Here is a 16859-nt window from a genome sequence, read left to right as displayed (position 1 = left end):
GAGCATTGAGCCAAAATGAAACAAGAGGCTTTCAATAAGAAATGGATACCGTTTCTTGTACATAACAGAGAAAATACTCATCACCATTCAAGTTTTAACTTGGAGTCATGCATGGAGGAAAAAAGTCACAAATAATTAGGGCACACAGCCATACCTACCATTTCCCAGTCTTTGTGTTTGGCAAACTCTCCTCAAATATCCCAGGTAAATGCATTTATTTCAGAACTACCCAAGGCAGTAACAAAGAGGATCCTGAATTCTTTTAGTCAAAGCCAAATTCTAGTGCAAACGCTATGACATCTAGGCCCTCCCTGACTTTAAATACTGGTGAATCTTAAAAACACCTTAACAAAGGGGATATATTCTAGTACACCAAGCAAGCATCTGTCAGAGCCCTTCTGACAACCACAGAGGGGAGGTTATCACTGGCACCAGCACAGTAGACTGACATCTCAAGCCAATGTTTGAGCTGTCATGAAGGATCAGATGACATGTTTTTATTTAAGCACAAATGATTTTGAAATAGAAATAGGAATTTCAGCAAGTTGCACGTTGAACAAATTGATTCTGTACAATCTATTTTTCACTTTTGGTCCAGAGAGGAAGTTTAAGAAATTCACACTACATGGAGAGTCAAAGAAATTGATGGTTTCATACTAGCACTATATCACTGCCAGAAGCTCAGGCTAAACCAATCACTTTTTAACTAAAAATGGGCCTGAGACATGATGTTCTGATCTCAGTCTGAACTTCACAAAGTTCATGGTGGTTATGTTAGGATTTGGCATTTGGCTTGGGATCTTCTCCATTTTTAACAATGAAGAAAAATCTTTTAAAGTAACAGAGGACTCTCCTCTATCAAGTTTAATAGAAATCAATAAATCAGCTTGATCCGATCGCATTTCAACATTGTAAGAGGTCTAAATAGGTGTCTTTTAGCACTGCAGTTATAATAAACCCCTCTAAGTCTCTCTGGGAGTCATTCTAGCATGGATGTGAATTCCAATATGAACAGGATTCGAGGACATCCCTGGACATATTTGCCTGGTAATTATTGGCTAAAGTGCAAACTTGAGATAGGGAAAGATTTTTAGAACAACAGAGCCCTCTAATGGATTAATGCTGTATTACTGGGTTTTTCTTCAGCGCTGCAGTAAAAATAATTTGGTTTTCAATTTGAAAATAAAACACAAGAGGTACTGAGAGAAGAATTACAGGCTATGAAAGATTAAAGACAGCAGCTATTTCTTCTGATTCCCAAATAGCCAGAAAATGCATAAAGAAAGAGACATTTGTTCAAATGGAGTATCTAAAAAGAAATCTCTTAGGACCATTTGATATTTTTGGTTTTAAGTAAACAAGCTTTGGGAAGAAGCTGGTTTTGCACCATTGTTTGCAGTTTTCATACACCCAGAAGGAGCTGACAGGCTGACAGCATGTCTAACCTTCATTCTGTTTCTGGGCTTGATTTTGGTTTGCCTTCTGCTGCACTGCAGTCAGTGATCTCTGCAGAGCATCCATGTAGTGGAAGGGAATAAACATGTAGTAGAAAGGCTGTATAAGGGTGTGCTTTCACGATCAGCTAAAGCAAATCTGAAACCAATGATGTTGAAAGGGCAGAGCTGATACAACTTACCACACAGCCATACAAACAATAGATCCAACACACACATGCACATATAAAATAGTAATTTAAAAAAATCTGTAAGAAAGGAAATTGATGGGGGGGGGGGGGGGGCGGGGAAGGGGGACAGGATGACAGATTATCTTAGATAGTCATAATCCACACCCTGAAAACATGTAACAGAGCAACCAAGAACGCTTCAACAGTGAATGGCTCTGGAACACTTTTCTAAGATAACAGTGTCAGAAAAACTGACTCAGCATAGTGGGCAGAACTGAGAGTGCCCCACATCAACAGAGAAATATCAAGGGACTACTTGAGGCAAGAAAGATGTTCCCAACGGTTATATGCAGACAGAGTAAGAAGGAAGGAAGAAAGCAAAAATTGTGTGCCTGGTACTGAGACTCTCAAGAGGGACATAGCTAGTTTCAAATGACCTGTCACTCTGGAAAAGAAATTCCTCCACAAGTCTGTATACCTCAGTGAAGTACCACGTTTGTCCCTTAATCAAGAAGCTCAGAACATCCATAAGGGAGTACTTAAAAGTATTCAGGGGCATAAGATGGATACAGTATTGATTCTGAAGGCAAAATTGGTTCATTACAATGAACATCGACAAGGAGAGGACACTCATTGATGAGAATGCATTCCAGGGATTCTCACTGATGAAATACCTGGAAACACCATGATGGAACAGTAACATCGAGCACTGCAGCACAGTGTGGATCATTCCACAAGCAGACTGTAAAGTAATTTGGTCAACTTCATTCTTTCTACTGAAATGATATAAGAGAACCTCAGTGAAGTACAGCATTTCAGGGTGGGGAGGTGGCATTTGCACTTTGGTTTTGTTCCTCCTTAAAGACCCCTAGCTGTAGACTTTACCGAAATAAATAAACTAACTGGCAGGTCACCTATTTATTACAATACTCAAGACTGAGGATTCCAGTATAGCTAAGGAGTACTGTGCTCAACTATGAAGACCAGTTCTTCTCCAAGGTGCTCATTCTGCAAAACACATGGTGCAGGCTTAAATCCATAAATTGCATCAAGTTTTTGATCAGTTGACTGTTGACTGACCTCAAAGAATGTACCTGATAAGTAAAATTTCCTTGGAGCACATTAAGTAGAAAGAAAAACAAAAAAAAAAAAAAAAAGGTATTTCTCAGTCTTAAATTCCCTGCCAGTCCCTGGGAAAGAATAATAAGATCTAATATTGAACATTACGTGGTTCCCCAAGCCCATCTAAATAACTTCACACTTACGAGGACAACAGGAGAGGAAGCTAGTAAGTACTTGTCATTTTGGAGTTGATCTGAGAGATCATTCACATTTGAAACAGGAGTTTTTCTGTACACAAATTCAGGAGTACATGAGAACAAGCCAAACACGTAACAACACCTCCCCCAAATGCCCTCCCAGGTTCCAGCTACTCCCAGGTCATCAATTTCCTCACACAGAAATGATAACTTCCATTTAATGTCCTGCAATAGATTTTTCTTCCACTAGTTCACACAGTCAGTCATTAAAACCAATTATCCTTATTTATTTCCTATCCACAGCATCCTTAAGAGTTCCACAGCTAACTACTTTACATCATAATATATTCATGCCAAACAAAACAAACAGTCCTAGATTTGGGGAGCTGAAATAATAGACCTAGTTCATGGGTTTTAATACTGGATTTGTTTAATGCATTATAGTGCACAAAAGAAAGTGGTCAATCTAGGTTCTTAAAAACACAAAGAACATCAGTTTTGAACATTTAGCTCAAGTATCACTTAAATACCACAATCTACTTCTGTACAGCACACTTTCCAGAGCACTATGTTACAGGACAGTGAAACCAGTGCACAAAATAAGCCTTCTGAATTAGTAGAGTGCTTATGGCACACATTTTAAGAGTGAATTAATCTCAGCCCTGCCACTAACCTGTTGTGACACTCAGGGCTTTTCACTTCACCTCACTATATATTTGCTTTTTTCTATTGTACAATAGACATAATGATACTTCTCCTGCTTTTTGAAGCCTTCTGAGAATTGCAGCAATAAAGTACTATGTAAAAAGAAATATGCATTTATATTGAAATGTACCTATTCACAAAGAGCCATCAATTTCCAACTCACTAGTTAAATCATCTTTATAAGCATTCATTCACAAAAAGCATATGAAAAATTTACCTGCTCATTTTTGCAGATCCACACAGTATTCCCCTGAAGTAGAATAAAAATTTTGGCTTTGTATCCTTTCAGCTCAAGATATCCGCTTTTCTCAGGGGCAACAGAAGTTCGAGACTGAGAGTTATTATCAGACTGCGATTTCAAGGCATTGAGCATCGTATTAACCCAGTCATTCCTTTCTTCTAAACAAGAAAAAAAATTAGACAAAGACATATGGTTAAGGAGCAGCTCCATTCTTCTCTACCACATTTGTTTTCCTCTTCTTCCTACTATACTAGTTGATGGTATAGCTATACCACATCAGAAAGAACATCTACCTTCAAGAGGAGGTGGAAATAAAAATACCATGAGAGTCTGTATCAGTGGAGGTGTTAGCAAAGATAGCCATTCAATTAGCTCCCAACAATCAAAATACAAATTGAAAAGTTATACAAACTGATGACCAAGATTCTTAAAATAATGACTACTAGTTCTAAGATGCTGAATTTAAGACAGCTTAAAGACTGAGGTGGTAGACAGGTGGCATGTTTACCTATGATTCTACCTTCTGGAAGCCAGATCAATGGGAAAGAACTACAGAAGTTATGTAAGCAAAACCAAGGGAGCCTAAATATCATCTGCCACTATAGAGGCAAGCCATCCCCAATGCTATTCTATGTTCGGCCATGCTTTTAAGCATAAACATTTGGCAAATTACAATCTATTCCATTAAGGTGTAGTGGTTAAGCTTGATATTGTCAAGGGTACTAAGTAATCAAGAAAATGCATGTTTGAATATCTTTGCATGCATTATTAATTTAACATCTTACAAATACATGAACACAAGTAGGTGAAGTAATAAAGTTCCACTCAGTCTCATTCACTATGTTCAGATATTTCACCAGACAGATCAATATAGTTTAATGCGGAATACTCTGAATGAATTAGACTTGCCCCATGCGACTGGAACTTCATGAATATTTCAACTCTGCTCTGAAAGATTCAGGCTGTAAAATATATTGGAGGGGGCAGGGAGGGAAGGAAAGTTCTATCCACTGTAGATATAAAGTTGACGTAATCAGTGTCTAAGACTGCAAGGAGCACGGTTAAAACAGTAATGTGCTTACTTCACAAGTGTCATGTGTGCAACAAGAAGGAACAAATACACAAATTTAAGCTCCAGAAAATAGTTTGAAGAAGAGGAAGACAGCAGCCCAACAGACTAGCACAGGGAAGGTGATCCAAGTGCTCATTTTAGAAATTTTGTTTTAATACATGCTCTTTTAAAGTACTTTGAAATGATCACTAGAACATTTCAGTATAGTTGAGGGCATCAAATTACAAAATCTCACTCCATCTGAGCAGATGATGCTCTAATTCATTGCTATCACCTAACTACTTAATTTTTTGTCCCCAAATGCCCCTAAATTTTCCAAAGGAGAGTTTCTCACTCTAGATATTTAAATCAATCCAAAAATAGTGTATTTTTGATATAGCAAAAAATAGGAAATCAGAGCACTGAAAGGAAACAAAACGAGTACTATAATCCACTGATTGCAGACCAACATTGGTATCAAGGGACACAGATCAATGAAAACAATGATAGCATTCTTTATTTTAATAGTCCAGCAGAAAGAAAGGAAGTTAATAAATGAGGTCCACAGGATGAAATATGCATAACAGTCTCCATTTCAAAATCTCTGAAAAGAAGTTAAGTACCCTTCAAATAGTCGCAGAACAATTCCCAACCACAAATCTACAGAAGGAACAGCAGCAAGTAACAGTTTGTGCACCTAACCAAAAGCAAGCAGGGTTATTTACGTAATTTACTATGAATACATCATCCAGCTCTGGATACAGCAAGGACCAAATTACTTGTACCACAAATATTTCTTACCTTAAGTGAACAGCTTTACAGACAGGCCACTATGTCCAAAGATGGTTATATACTAACTGAAAATGCAATTTCACATATAACAAGTAGTTGCTCTGAATATATTTTAGAAGTCAGTATAAGTTGTTAATGTTTTTATAGTATTCAAAAGCAACAGTCCATAAAGCAAATTACAGCCCTACAAAATCTATTGTACTAACATGGTTATGTTCCAATTTATAAAAAAGTAAAAAAATAAATTTGGAAGAGAAAAGCAAAAATAATAAAAATAGACATACTTTTTAACTCACTAAGAGCATAAAAATGCCTGAAGTGATTTGAGCAAAACCTGATAAGAAGGATTTGTTCACTGATGCTGCACTCCTGTTACAGCCTGCAGCAAATGTTTACAGCCAAGCTATAACCCATAAAAATGGGATTTGATAATGGAAATGCTGAGAGACCCTTAGCTATAATGGGTCTGGCATGTACTGCTGTAAATACATATTGCATATCTTTTTTTCCTAGGTATTCCATTTTATTTGATTGTTTCCATAAATAAGTCATACATGCATTGATATTGATTCCACATATTACAGCTGTAGGTTGATAAAGCATTAAATTAGAAGGCATACTAAGTTCCCTACTACAATTTACATTTGTATTCTCTCCCAATACATGGCTGAACATACTGTATAAGGCAGTAAATAAAGACACACAGAAAACCCCAGATTTCCTTTGATCACGGCACCGCATTCAAGCCATCAACTCCATTGTTGCTCTTTGTCAATTTTATGTCAAGTGATGACTCGGAGCAGATGGCTGAGAGCATACAGGCTGTAAAAGCTGCTAGTGAGACCTGAGGAACATCCAGAAAAATTCATCTTTGGGAAGGATGGGGAGGAGGCAGAAGAGTTGGAAAATAGTAATCTCATTTTGATATTTTTAAAAGCCATTCTCCAGCAATTTCAGTTGTTCTTAGAAAGCTCGCAGCTATCTCCAGTTTCATTTTATGAGCCCAAAACAGCTGGAATCCAGAAATATTTCTGGTAATAAATGAGTTATATTTCACAAACATAATTTATCATCAGCGATTACATGGCTTTTTGGCAATCATTAGAATTATACATGTTCTACTTACCTTCTTTATCCACACGGAAGACAAAAGTCCTATGGGATGTGACAACTTCAAATTTATTCTCCCCGTGAACTCTTACTGTTGCTATAGCAGAGAGCAGTATTATTCCCTTTGAGAACACTTCCTATAATAAAAATGCAATAGAAATAGTTAACAGCTCTCATGGAATGTTGAATGTCTCTCAGGTAGCATTACTTGCCATGGTGTTTAGGAAGTTCACATACACAGGCCGTGCTCCTAAAAGTTTGCCACACTATTAATAAAACTGCATCAATAAGTAACCACTTTTCTACCCACACATCACCAACTTCACTGTTCTGCATCTATGCACACCTACTGCCTTCTAAAATAGAGTAAAATCCCATGGTGAGATAGAATGCATATATTTGAGATACCAGTTCATAAATTGTCTCATGACACTAATATTGCAAAGTATCACACTCTCGTAAATTTACAATTTTTTGCCAAAGTAAATTACATTGACTATCTCACAGAACCATAATTTAAAAAAAAAAAAAAAGTAATTATTATACTTGTAGAACAGAATCAGACAAGGAAAAAAATTGTGCCTTCTCCAAGCAGAAAATTCCAAAGAATTCTTCTGTTCCTTCCCCACTCCTTCAGTGGCTAGCCAATAAGAAAAGTAAATTCATTGATTTTATCCCTAATTTTTTCACTGAAAGGGGGTCATCACTCTCTGGAAAAATCCACTACCCTGTCATTACTAACAAGAATCCTCTAGCTTAGATCAGGTGTATACTTTTCTGCTATATGAGGTAAGAGGAGAATGATCTCTCAAAAACATCGTTTGGCATCACAGCAGACTTCCTCAAAATTTGCTAATTTCCAACTAGGAATTGGGACAACTGAACTGAACATAAAAGCAAGATGGAGAAAGTACTTGTAGCAATTCCTTTTTCCTAAGTGGTTCATCTTTTAACCTAATTAACCTAAGTATTCCATGTGGGAGCAGGAGGGGGAAGCTCAAGCAGATGTGCAACACTTCAGAAATACTGCACAATTCCTAGATTCCAGAGTTAACACTGCTGTTCCTGTCCCCACTATGCTTTGATCAATTGGTTTTCCAACTAAGACAATTCAGCTATACTGCTAAGATTTATGATCCAGATGCAGTAATAGTCCGAGAGTCAGCTCCCCATAAACAATTTGTACTGCAACAACTTTCCTCCCAAAGTATAAATTATTATAATAGACTTTATACAAGGACTTGAGGAACCACTGTGAATGCTAAGCATGAAGGATACACAGGATCATTTTTTTTGTTTACTGAGTTTAATATACTACTGATTTTCACCAAATTCACACTCTTATGTTGTTTCACTTCATCAATACATCAGTGAATGCAGTTTAGCAAATAAATAGAAAATTGAAATACAGCTGAAGTGAACATGTTACTGTAATTGCACACAACAGCTACTCTGTCACTCAGCATATTCTTAGTATTGCACATCTATTTCCATTACAGCTATATTTGTTAGAATAGGTTTTAACATATTTGTTAATAAGTTTGGATATTATGTTAACTACTGATCCTTCACAATGGCAAAGCAAACTTATTACAGTTACTCTTTCTAAAGGTGTTCAGATATAATTATATTATGGTGTTTGCAGGCATCTGCTGGCTGTATTTGGTACTGTAAGAGAATAATCCAGCATGCTGGAAGTCACAGCTATTTTATTTCATTTGCTTAAAAAAAAAAAAGTCAGTTTCCTTTTAAGCTGAGCATAGTTGTGGGTTTAGTAAACAATCATTTTTAAAGCTTTGTTCTCCAAGGCATACGTATTTTCAAATACAGTTTAAACCATAAGAATTTCTCAATCTTATTTTTGCAGCAGCTTCTCATTCACGTGCAAGAAATAATGCCTGTTAAAAAGCTCTTGTTGATTAAGATACAATTTCTCTCTTTGAAGTTCTCCAGACTACAAATTAGGCAAATTATTTAAGAATATAGAAAAGAAAAACAAATAAACACAGCCAAGAACCTCACAGATATTTCTTCTGTTACTGAGAGGTGTACACTAATCTTAGGGCTGCTTAAAAATTCTGACAGAACAATTTTGTAGTGGGGAAAGAAAAAAATTTTTTTTATATCAGATGCTTTGATGAAAACGTGTATTTTCAAATACAGCCCAACGGACTGCTCCTTGACAGTTGTATTTCAGAGCTGGGCTAAAAGGTCCTGGAAAACACCATTTTGAACTGCTTTGTCTTTCCTTCCACAACAGATTAAATATGACCTATTTCAAGAATGACAATGATTCACCTGTTCTGCAGTGAATTTTGTTCTTTGTTATGCTCACATGCCACATAAGACAACAAAATATTGAAGCTCTCCACATAAAAAAAGGCAAGACTTTTTCCTAAATCACTAATATATTTGTCAGGGACCCTAAGACATTTTTAAATAAAGACTTTCAATAGAACCAGCAGGTTTTGCCTTACTATAAAGCACATGTTAGAGCACCAGAGTTCTCCTGCCAAAAGTAGGAAGACATTTGAAACAAAAACTATGCATACGGGATAGCTGAAAAGAGTGCTCAAATTCTACCTTCCTCTCTTCAGTTTCCTCTCACTTCAGTTAACCACATTCTGTTAAGACAACACCACACAGGATGTTGCTCTGACCACAGCAACTTGCTCAGGACCAGAACGCAGAAGAAGTGAGCAGCATCACAGATTCAAATAAAACCTCTTCCTAGGTCAGATGCGGTTTGTAGAAAACTAAATATTTTTTTCATATATACAGATATAAAGGAAAGAAGAGATCGCTATCGATTAGAAGATGATGCACAACTAGAACAAGGTTTGAGAAATATTTAGAAAATTAAGGTTTAAATCATTCAGAGAAGCGTTTAGATGGGCTAAGTACACATTTTCAGGAATACTACCCTCGGTGTCTTCCCTCCCCATCCTCCACCTGTTTCACTCTTAATTAGCCATGTAGCACACTTCCCCTTCTTGAGAACCTCACTCCTCTCAAGTTCCTAATTTGAATGACAAATAGAGCTTTTTAATATTGGTAGGGTTTCTGGCTAAAGTAAACAGTTTCATTCCATTGATCCTACACGTCTCTGCTTGTAATAATCAGAAAAATATCCAGGTATGGATTGGTTTCCTTTTGAGAACTACTTTTAATTGATATGTGAAATCAAAAGTACAACAATTCCTTTATAACATGCTTGTCTGTGTAGGAACATCCTCGAACAAACACACATTAGAATAGACGGATCTTGCCGTTAAGATCTAAAAAACCAACTTCCCCATTTAAATATATATATAGAGAGACATGTAGCTAGGAGGACACACCCACTGCCTTGCAATGAACTGTATAACTATCTCTGTCTTTTACCAGAACCGGCTCCTCAGCTGCATGCAGTCTGCAAATAGTTGCTTATGATGTCAAGGTAACAACACATAAGCCAACAGCAGGAACATGCTGGTATCCATCTAGCAGGCAGTATGAATATTCTGGGTGTGGGAGTAGTGATCAAGCAAAGACCAGCACACCAAAAACTCATGTTCCCCAGTGACACCACTGCTCACCCAACACAATCCCACTGTGCACTGAGAACTACTGGTAGACAACTATGCTTTCCTCCTATCTGCAAGCTAGTCTGAGAGTTTCATCAAATGCTCGGTTCCCAGAATTTGCTTCAGGCCTCGCAGTTCTCAGACATACAAAGTTCTTAGCATATGTGACTCATCAAGTTAACAAGTCAGACACCCAGATTTGGTCAGATTGTATACACACACAGACCGACCAGCATCTCATTCAATCCCAGGACTGAGGTTTTGTACTCTGATTCCAGGAAAAGGGAGACAGAGAGGCTTCAGACCAAGCCTTTTGCAAGCTCCTGATAGTCTAACCTATCACAGAGACCTTTTAAATAGAGAATGCATAGTTGGTAGCTTTCTATGTATTGTGTGACACACTAAATATTTCTCTGACCAGAAGGGAAGATTTCTGGAATCTCCTGTGACAGGTGGATGTATAACAAGTATTATTCTAGAGTAATTGACCTCCAAGTAACTTTTTCAGTGACCTTCCAAAAAAATAAAAAAAAAAAATTAAAAAAGAATTAAAAATCCCCAGTGCAGATACAAGAGTTAAAATTCTGTATTAGCATTTCTTTCCCTAATTATGCTACAGACAGTGTTAAGCAAATCCCAACACTGTATGTTTCAAGTCTTTCTTAATGACTAACCCTGCTTTTCTGCTCCTCTGAAGCCCTGGGATGAATATCAGAAAGGGGTAACATTTTTCGTCACTACAATTCAAATGTTATTCTATTGTTCCCTTCATCTACACAATCATGTCTTCTACTGTGAGTGAAGCAAAGTAAGCAAGTAAAAACAGTTTGTTTCATGCTCCTAATAAGTAGGCATAAAGATCAATGTAAATAATTTTTTGACCTTGTTCTTAATTTCTCCAGCCCCTCAGGAAATACAGTCTTTTCCTGCTTCAGTTCTATTCCCTTCATAATCTGCTATAAAATAGGTCTAAGAGTGTGCATATTATAAAGCATCTACAGGACTCTTATTGATTACCACCACCCATCATACTGCTTGGGAACTTTTATCTGAAACTGTATTTTGTTCCTAATTTAATATGCATCTTACACAGGAAATGCTTTCCAGCATTTCAAATAACACACAAGCAAATAACCTCATCTCCACCAAACATGTGTATTATACAATCATCTATCACTTTTAAGAAATTGTTCATTTCTTCCAAGAAGAGAAATTAATCATAGAGCAAAAGAGAAAGAATTTTGTAGTGGGCTAAAGTGTATCAAATAGAAGAAAAAAATAATAATAATAAAAAAATCTTTAAAAAAAGAAAGTAATGTTTAAAGACAGGTCTCAAAACAAAAAAACCAACAATGTAGTTTCTATTGTGAAAAAGTAGTATCAAATGGTCAAAGAAGTCTTTTGTAAATCTCAATTTCAGAGAGGGAATAGACATTTTGTTGAAAACCATGATTTACAAATCCACTTTTGTATTACATATCAGAAGTGATCGACATTAATCAAAGCAACTCATGAATCTGCAAATGTTTCAGTAAGAGCCAGTCCTTAGGTACAGAAACAAAGAACAGCCACTCACATCACAGTATGATGTTCATTTTAAAAAGACCCATTCAAACATAACCTACTCTAATGATACGTGATTATTTCTAGAAGACAAACAGGAAGAGACATTTTTAATTAAAGAGTAAGCAAGTGTATGATGGGTTTGGTTTTAAAAAGGTCTTCCTTGCCACATTTATTTTCTCTCTCAAAATCTCCAGCATGCTGGGTTCCCATGACAAGACATACCACCACCAAAATAACACTGGATCTCTTAAATGTGTTTTGCACCATTCCGATCTGTTTTGCAGAATGCAGTGGTATCACCCCTTCAGTAAAGTAAGGATTTCTGATGATATCTACCTGAAAAGGTCAGGACTACAAGCCCTTCTAGAAAACAAGAGGATGAACAATACATGAAGATCTCAAGGACACCTTAAAAATGTTTAATTATGTCTCATCCTAGTTCTTTGCAATTGAAAATAAATTTAAGATGAATATTCATGTGCAATTAGTGCTCAATATCTTCATGGTAACGTGTGTATTACACAGATGCATTTTGTCCCATACATGGCCAAAACATGTCACTTACCTTTTCATTATTGTAATAAGAAATGCTGTCTCCATTGAACTTAACCCAGCGCTTCTGAAACATACGTTTGCTGTGAATCAAAAATGAATACACTTAAAATTTACAAACACAAGTAACGCTGGCTTTTAAGAATGTCTCAAGCACAAATTATAGAAAAGTCAAATCATGTTTATCTTCCTGTGTTTGGGCCTAAATATTTTGAAAATTAAAATAAATCTTAGCCCTATCATATCTTTTCAAAAGGGAATGCTGATTTCAAATCTAATAAAAATATCTGCAAACAAGAAGAGCAGTATTACTGGACTTCTTTTATAAATCAGTGTCTTCATGGTTTTAATCAGTTCAGTCTCCTTTCTCTCTATTTCCTGCCCATGTGCTCTATATCCCATCTGAAATGACAGAGGGAAAAGAACTTTCAGTGATGTAATTTTGCTTGAAACTAACACGGATGAGAACTGGTTACTTCTATCAGAGGCGAAGGAATATTCTGAACAAAGAGCACACCTTTAAGTGTTAGAAGCTCTTTAAGATATTTTCCAAAAAGGGAAAGCCGAGAACCTAAAATGACCATCTCGTTGCCATGTTTATGAGGACATCTCTGTTTACAGAAATCTTCAGTTATCAACAGTCATTACAGTATCTTCAGTCATCATCATCTCCTGAACATGCTCTTCCCTGGCCAATGAATAAACAGTTGTCACACCAAATCACTCAACAAGTACAACATGAAATTTCATTTTCAATTAGTATTATCAGCTGGACAACATTAATGAGAAGCTCATTTGATTATTTAAGTTTGCTGTTAACTCATGCTCTATAAGAACCTCCTAAAAAGTTATTTTTACATGCACCTGAAGTAGTCCGTTATGCTCATTAAAAATGTTGGCAGCCTATTAGTTATCATCTACAGAAGTTTCAATTCTAAAATCTATTAAATGAGTTAATTAAGCAAGAACAAGACCCCACTCTAACATCTCTTTTCCCAATGTTATTTCCTTTCTTGCTAAATTAGAGCTCTGCTTTAGGATTAGTAGACTGTGATAGTTTATCAACACTTTAATCAAATAGAGGCTCTGGCTTAATTAACTTTTATTATATGACTACAATAAATCATTATTTTTCATAACCTGGAAAGGCCAATGTAAAATCTATTTTCCATTAAAATGTCAATAAACTTTAAGATGATGCAGGGAAGAAAAAGTAAACTTAAGTACCACATACAATGTGAGTAAACTGAATGGCTTTACAATTTATAGTGAGTTAACTAAAAAGAGAACCTGTACTTTAAATGCACAATTTGTTGCCATTTAAGAAAACAGTTTATATTGATTAACCTGAGGAGACACAAAGTGCCAGGTGTAAATGGGAGCGGAGGGAGAAAAAGGGAGGGAGAAAAAGGGAGGGAGAAAAAGGGAGGGAGGAACAGAAAGAAACATTCAGTTTGTGGGGACTGAAATAAAATATGACAGTGCTTTAAGGGATGAAAAAAATCATTGTTGTTTTGGTGTTTTTTTTTTTCTCCTTTGGTTAGTTTCTTTAAGTTTTCTGATATTTGAAAAATGGTATTATAAGAAAGACAACCAAAAAATGTAGCATTCACTAAACCATGCTTAAGAAAAAGTCCTTGAAATTCAGCCAAGGAATATCACTGACTCAGAGCAAACGACCCTGCAACTGTTCTACTCAGTCCTAACCAGGACTAATTTTGTGCTTAATTCATTATATTTTTCAAACAATATATTCTCACACAGTACCTTATCTAAAGCCCTCACACTTTGTTCACAACGCTATTCCTTCAAATAGCACAAGATGAGTCAACTGGAATCAAGAACTATACTTTCTATCACTCTATTAACTAACTGCTGAAAGTTTTGGTTTAAAAAAAAAAAAAAAAAAAAGAGGAAAAAAGAGTCCCATAAGTGAAATAAAACAAAAGTTAAAGCTAACTACAGCTCTCTGAGGAATCAATACACTAACAATTCTGAGACGTGCAAATGCATATTATACTGGGAAAAAGTCTTTTGGCTCTATGTATAATTATTCCTTGATTCTTTAACAAAAGTAAACAATAACAATCCATAAATGTGAATGAAACTATTGAAAAAATTTTTAAAAAAAGTTTGAGCACATTGAAGTTCCATAATGGTAAAAGGTTTATTCCTTCTTGTTATTCAGCTTGAAAAATATATCACTGTATCAACACAAATAAAGCCAAAATCAAAGGAATTAAAAACTTGCTAAATCAGAACTCTTAAAAAGGAACAACAAAAAAATGGAAATTGCTATACAACAGAACTCCTTCCAGTGGGCTCAAACCACACTGTATTCTCAACCAATTCAACAACTTTGTCACTAAACTGAAAAAAGTTTTAATTGCTGTACTAGTCGATGAGTAGGCCACAAATAATAAAAGGAAAAGCCAAATAGTTTAGTAACACCTTTCAGTGTAGTTAAAAATACAGTCCTAAGAACAATGAATGCAGAACTACTAAGGCTTGAGTAGAAGTACAGTAAAATAGATGTACTGCAGCACTAACAAGGACAACAGCTTTAATTTCTAGATGCTAAGTACTAGTGAAGATCAGAAATACACTGAAAAATAAAATAATGCCACTTTCAATACAAAAAGGAATTCAGAAGAAAACAACTGGAGAACTGGAAACTACAATTTAAAATGAAGAATAGTCTATTCAGTTTATTAAGGAGGAGGTTAGAAGAATTTCATCAGAGTTTGCAAGTACTTATGAAGGGAAGATCTGATAATAGAGTGCTCTAGTGTAAAACAATCTAAGAGCTGGAATTTAAAGTAGGGTAAAATAAAACAATTTTAAAAATTTTAAAAATATAACAGAAATTAAACATAAGATTTTTTTTCTTTTTTTAACCTACAAATGTGGTGAAGGGTCTATTCTCTTTCTATTGTGTTCCTCTCTCCTCTTCAATATTTGAAATCTGACAGCAAGACTTGGGCTCAAATTATTCCCATCAAATTTTAGGCACAACAATAGACTAAACTAGGAGACAATTCACCCTAGATGTGTTTCTAATCTCAAAGCTCAACTTATACACACAATTCTGAAACCAACGGAATCTTTAGTCATGGTAATTATTAATTTATACAACCGTGGCCATATTGGTAAAGTAGTATTTCAGAGTCAGAGTTTGTTTTCACTCACTTTGTGGCCCACACAAAATCAGCAAAAACGTACATATTGGAAATATTGCTACAAATCAATTCTGTATTCTTCTGCTACAGTTCGTGAGTGGTGATCAACATTTTTAATAAAAATATTTTTCCTGAGTGCACCTCCTAAATAAACTCTGGAATAGGTAACCTCATTAAAAACTAAGAATTCAGAAGAGACCTATGTTCTTGCAACAGAAACAGTTCCCTTTCCTTTCTCACTACAAATAGTAACCAACTTAACATCTCTCATGCAAACACACATCTTCACAATTATACAGTAATCACTGAAAATACCATACCCTTGAGGGGATAATTTATCCAGCCATCCTGCTTTAACCTTCTTTACTGATGGTCCATAAAAACAAGCATATGGTGTTATTGAATCATTTCCAATAGAAGTTTGATCTCCATCAGCTTGCCAAAAATGCATTTGTTCACTGACCAAGTGATCTGCATCTCCACTTTGCATCTTACTACAAGATGCCGAGTGTGTCTTGTCTTTATTTTTCTTTTTCCATAAAGGCAAAGAACATTGTTCCACAACAGAATATACAGATTCACTTTCAGATTCTTCTAGTGCTAATGATTTGTTTTCCTGAGACAGGGATTCATTTTTTGCAAATTCCTTTTTCTTCTCATCCTGATTATTAAAGGAACTAGAAAGAAAAATTGCATTTTACTCTTAATGTATTGCTACAATGTACAAATACACAAAATTATTAATTAGAACAAATATTGGTAAGACATATTATAAGTATGTTTATAACTTGTTTAACCACTGCGATAACCAAAGACATGCGAAACACAATGTATCTTATATAACCATGACCATACTGACTCCTACTCTCTCCATTCAACAGGCCTGGTAACAAGGAAACACTTGCTGGTTCGTTTAGAAGCCTGAACAGAATTTTAAAATTAATTCTCCTTCCTCAGAAAAGTAGCTTTGTTCATTTTAATACTTTGGAGGACTTGCAGTATCACGTCTCTCTTCCCTCTCCCACCTCAACAGAAGTCAGGTATGGACTGGAGACTTAAGGAGGACATTAGCTCCCATTTCATCAAACCACTGGCCATTGCCTCGTGACAGGAGTAGAGAACGTTTTTTAGTTTTGTGTTTAGGTCCCCCCCATAATGAGGAAGTAGAGTATAAGAGTACTCAGACATGGTTAGCTAGGAGACATACAGAAATA

General features: G+C 35.8%; 1 protein-coding gene across 1 annotated transcript in view; it reads right to left on the bottom strand.

The window, feature by feature from the left end:
* Positions 1-16859, bottom strand: part of ARAP2 (ArfGAP with RhoGAP domain, ankyrin repeat and PH domain 2) — a 123884-nt gene that overhangs the window by 93840 nt on the left and 13185 nt on the right. The window contains 4 exon segments of the mRNA XM_075709047.1: positions 3806-3987; positions 6799-6919; positions 12480-12549; positions 15966-16322. Of these exon segments, the coding sequence (XP_075565162.1) occupies positions 3806-3987; positions 6799-6919; positions 12480-12549; positions 15966-16322 (730 nt within the window).

The sequence above is a fragment of the Pelecanus crispus genome, chromosome 4 (assembly GCF_030463565.1).
Source record: "Pelecanus crispus isolate bPelCri1 chromosome 4, bPelCri1.pri, whole genome shotgun sequence".
In the NCBI taxonomy this organism is placed as follows: Eukaryota; Metazoa; Chordata; class Aves; order Pelecaniformes; family Pelecanidae; genus Pelecanus; species Pelecanus crispus.
This window is presented reverse-complemented; position numbering and strand designations above follow the sequence as displayed.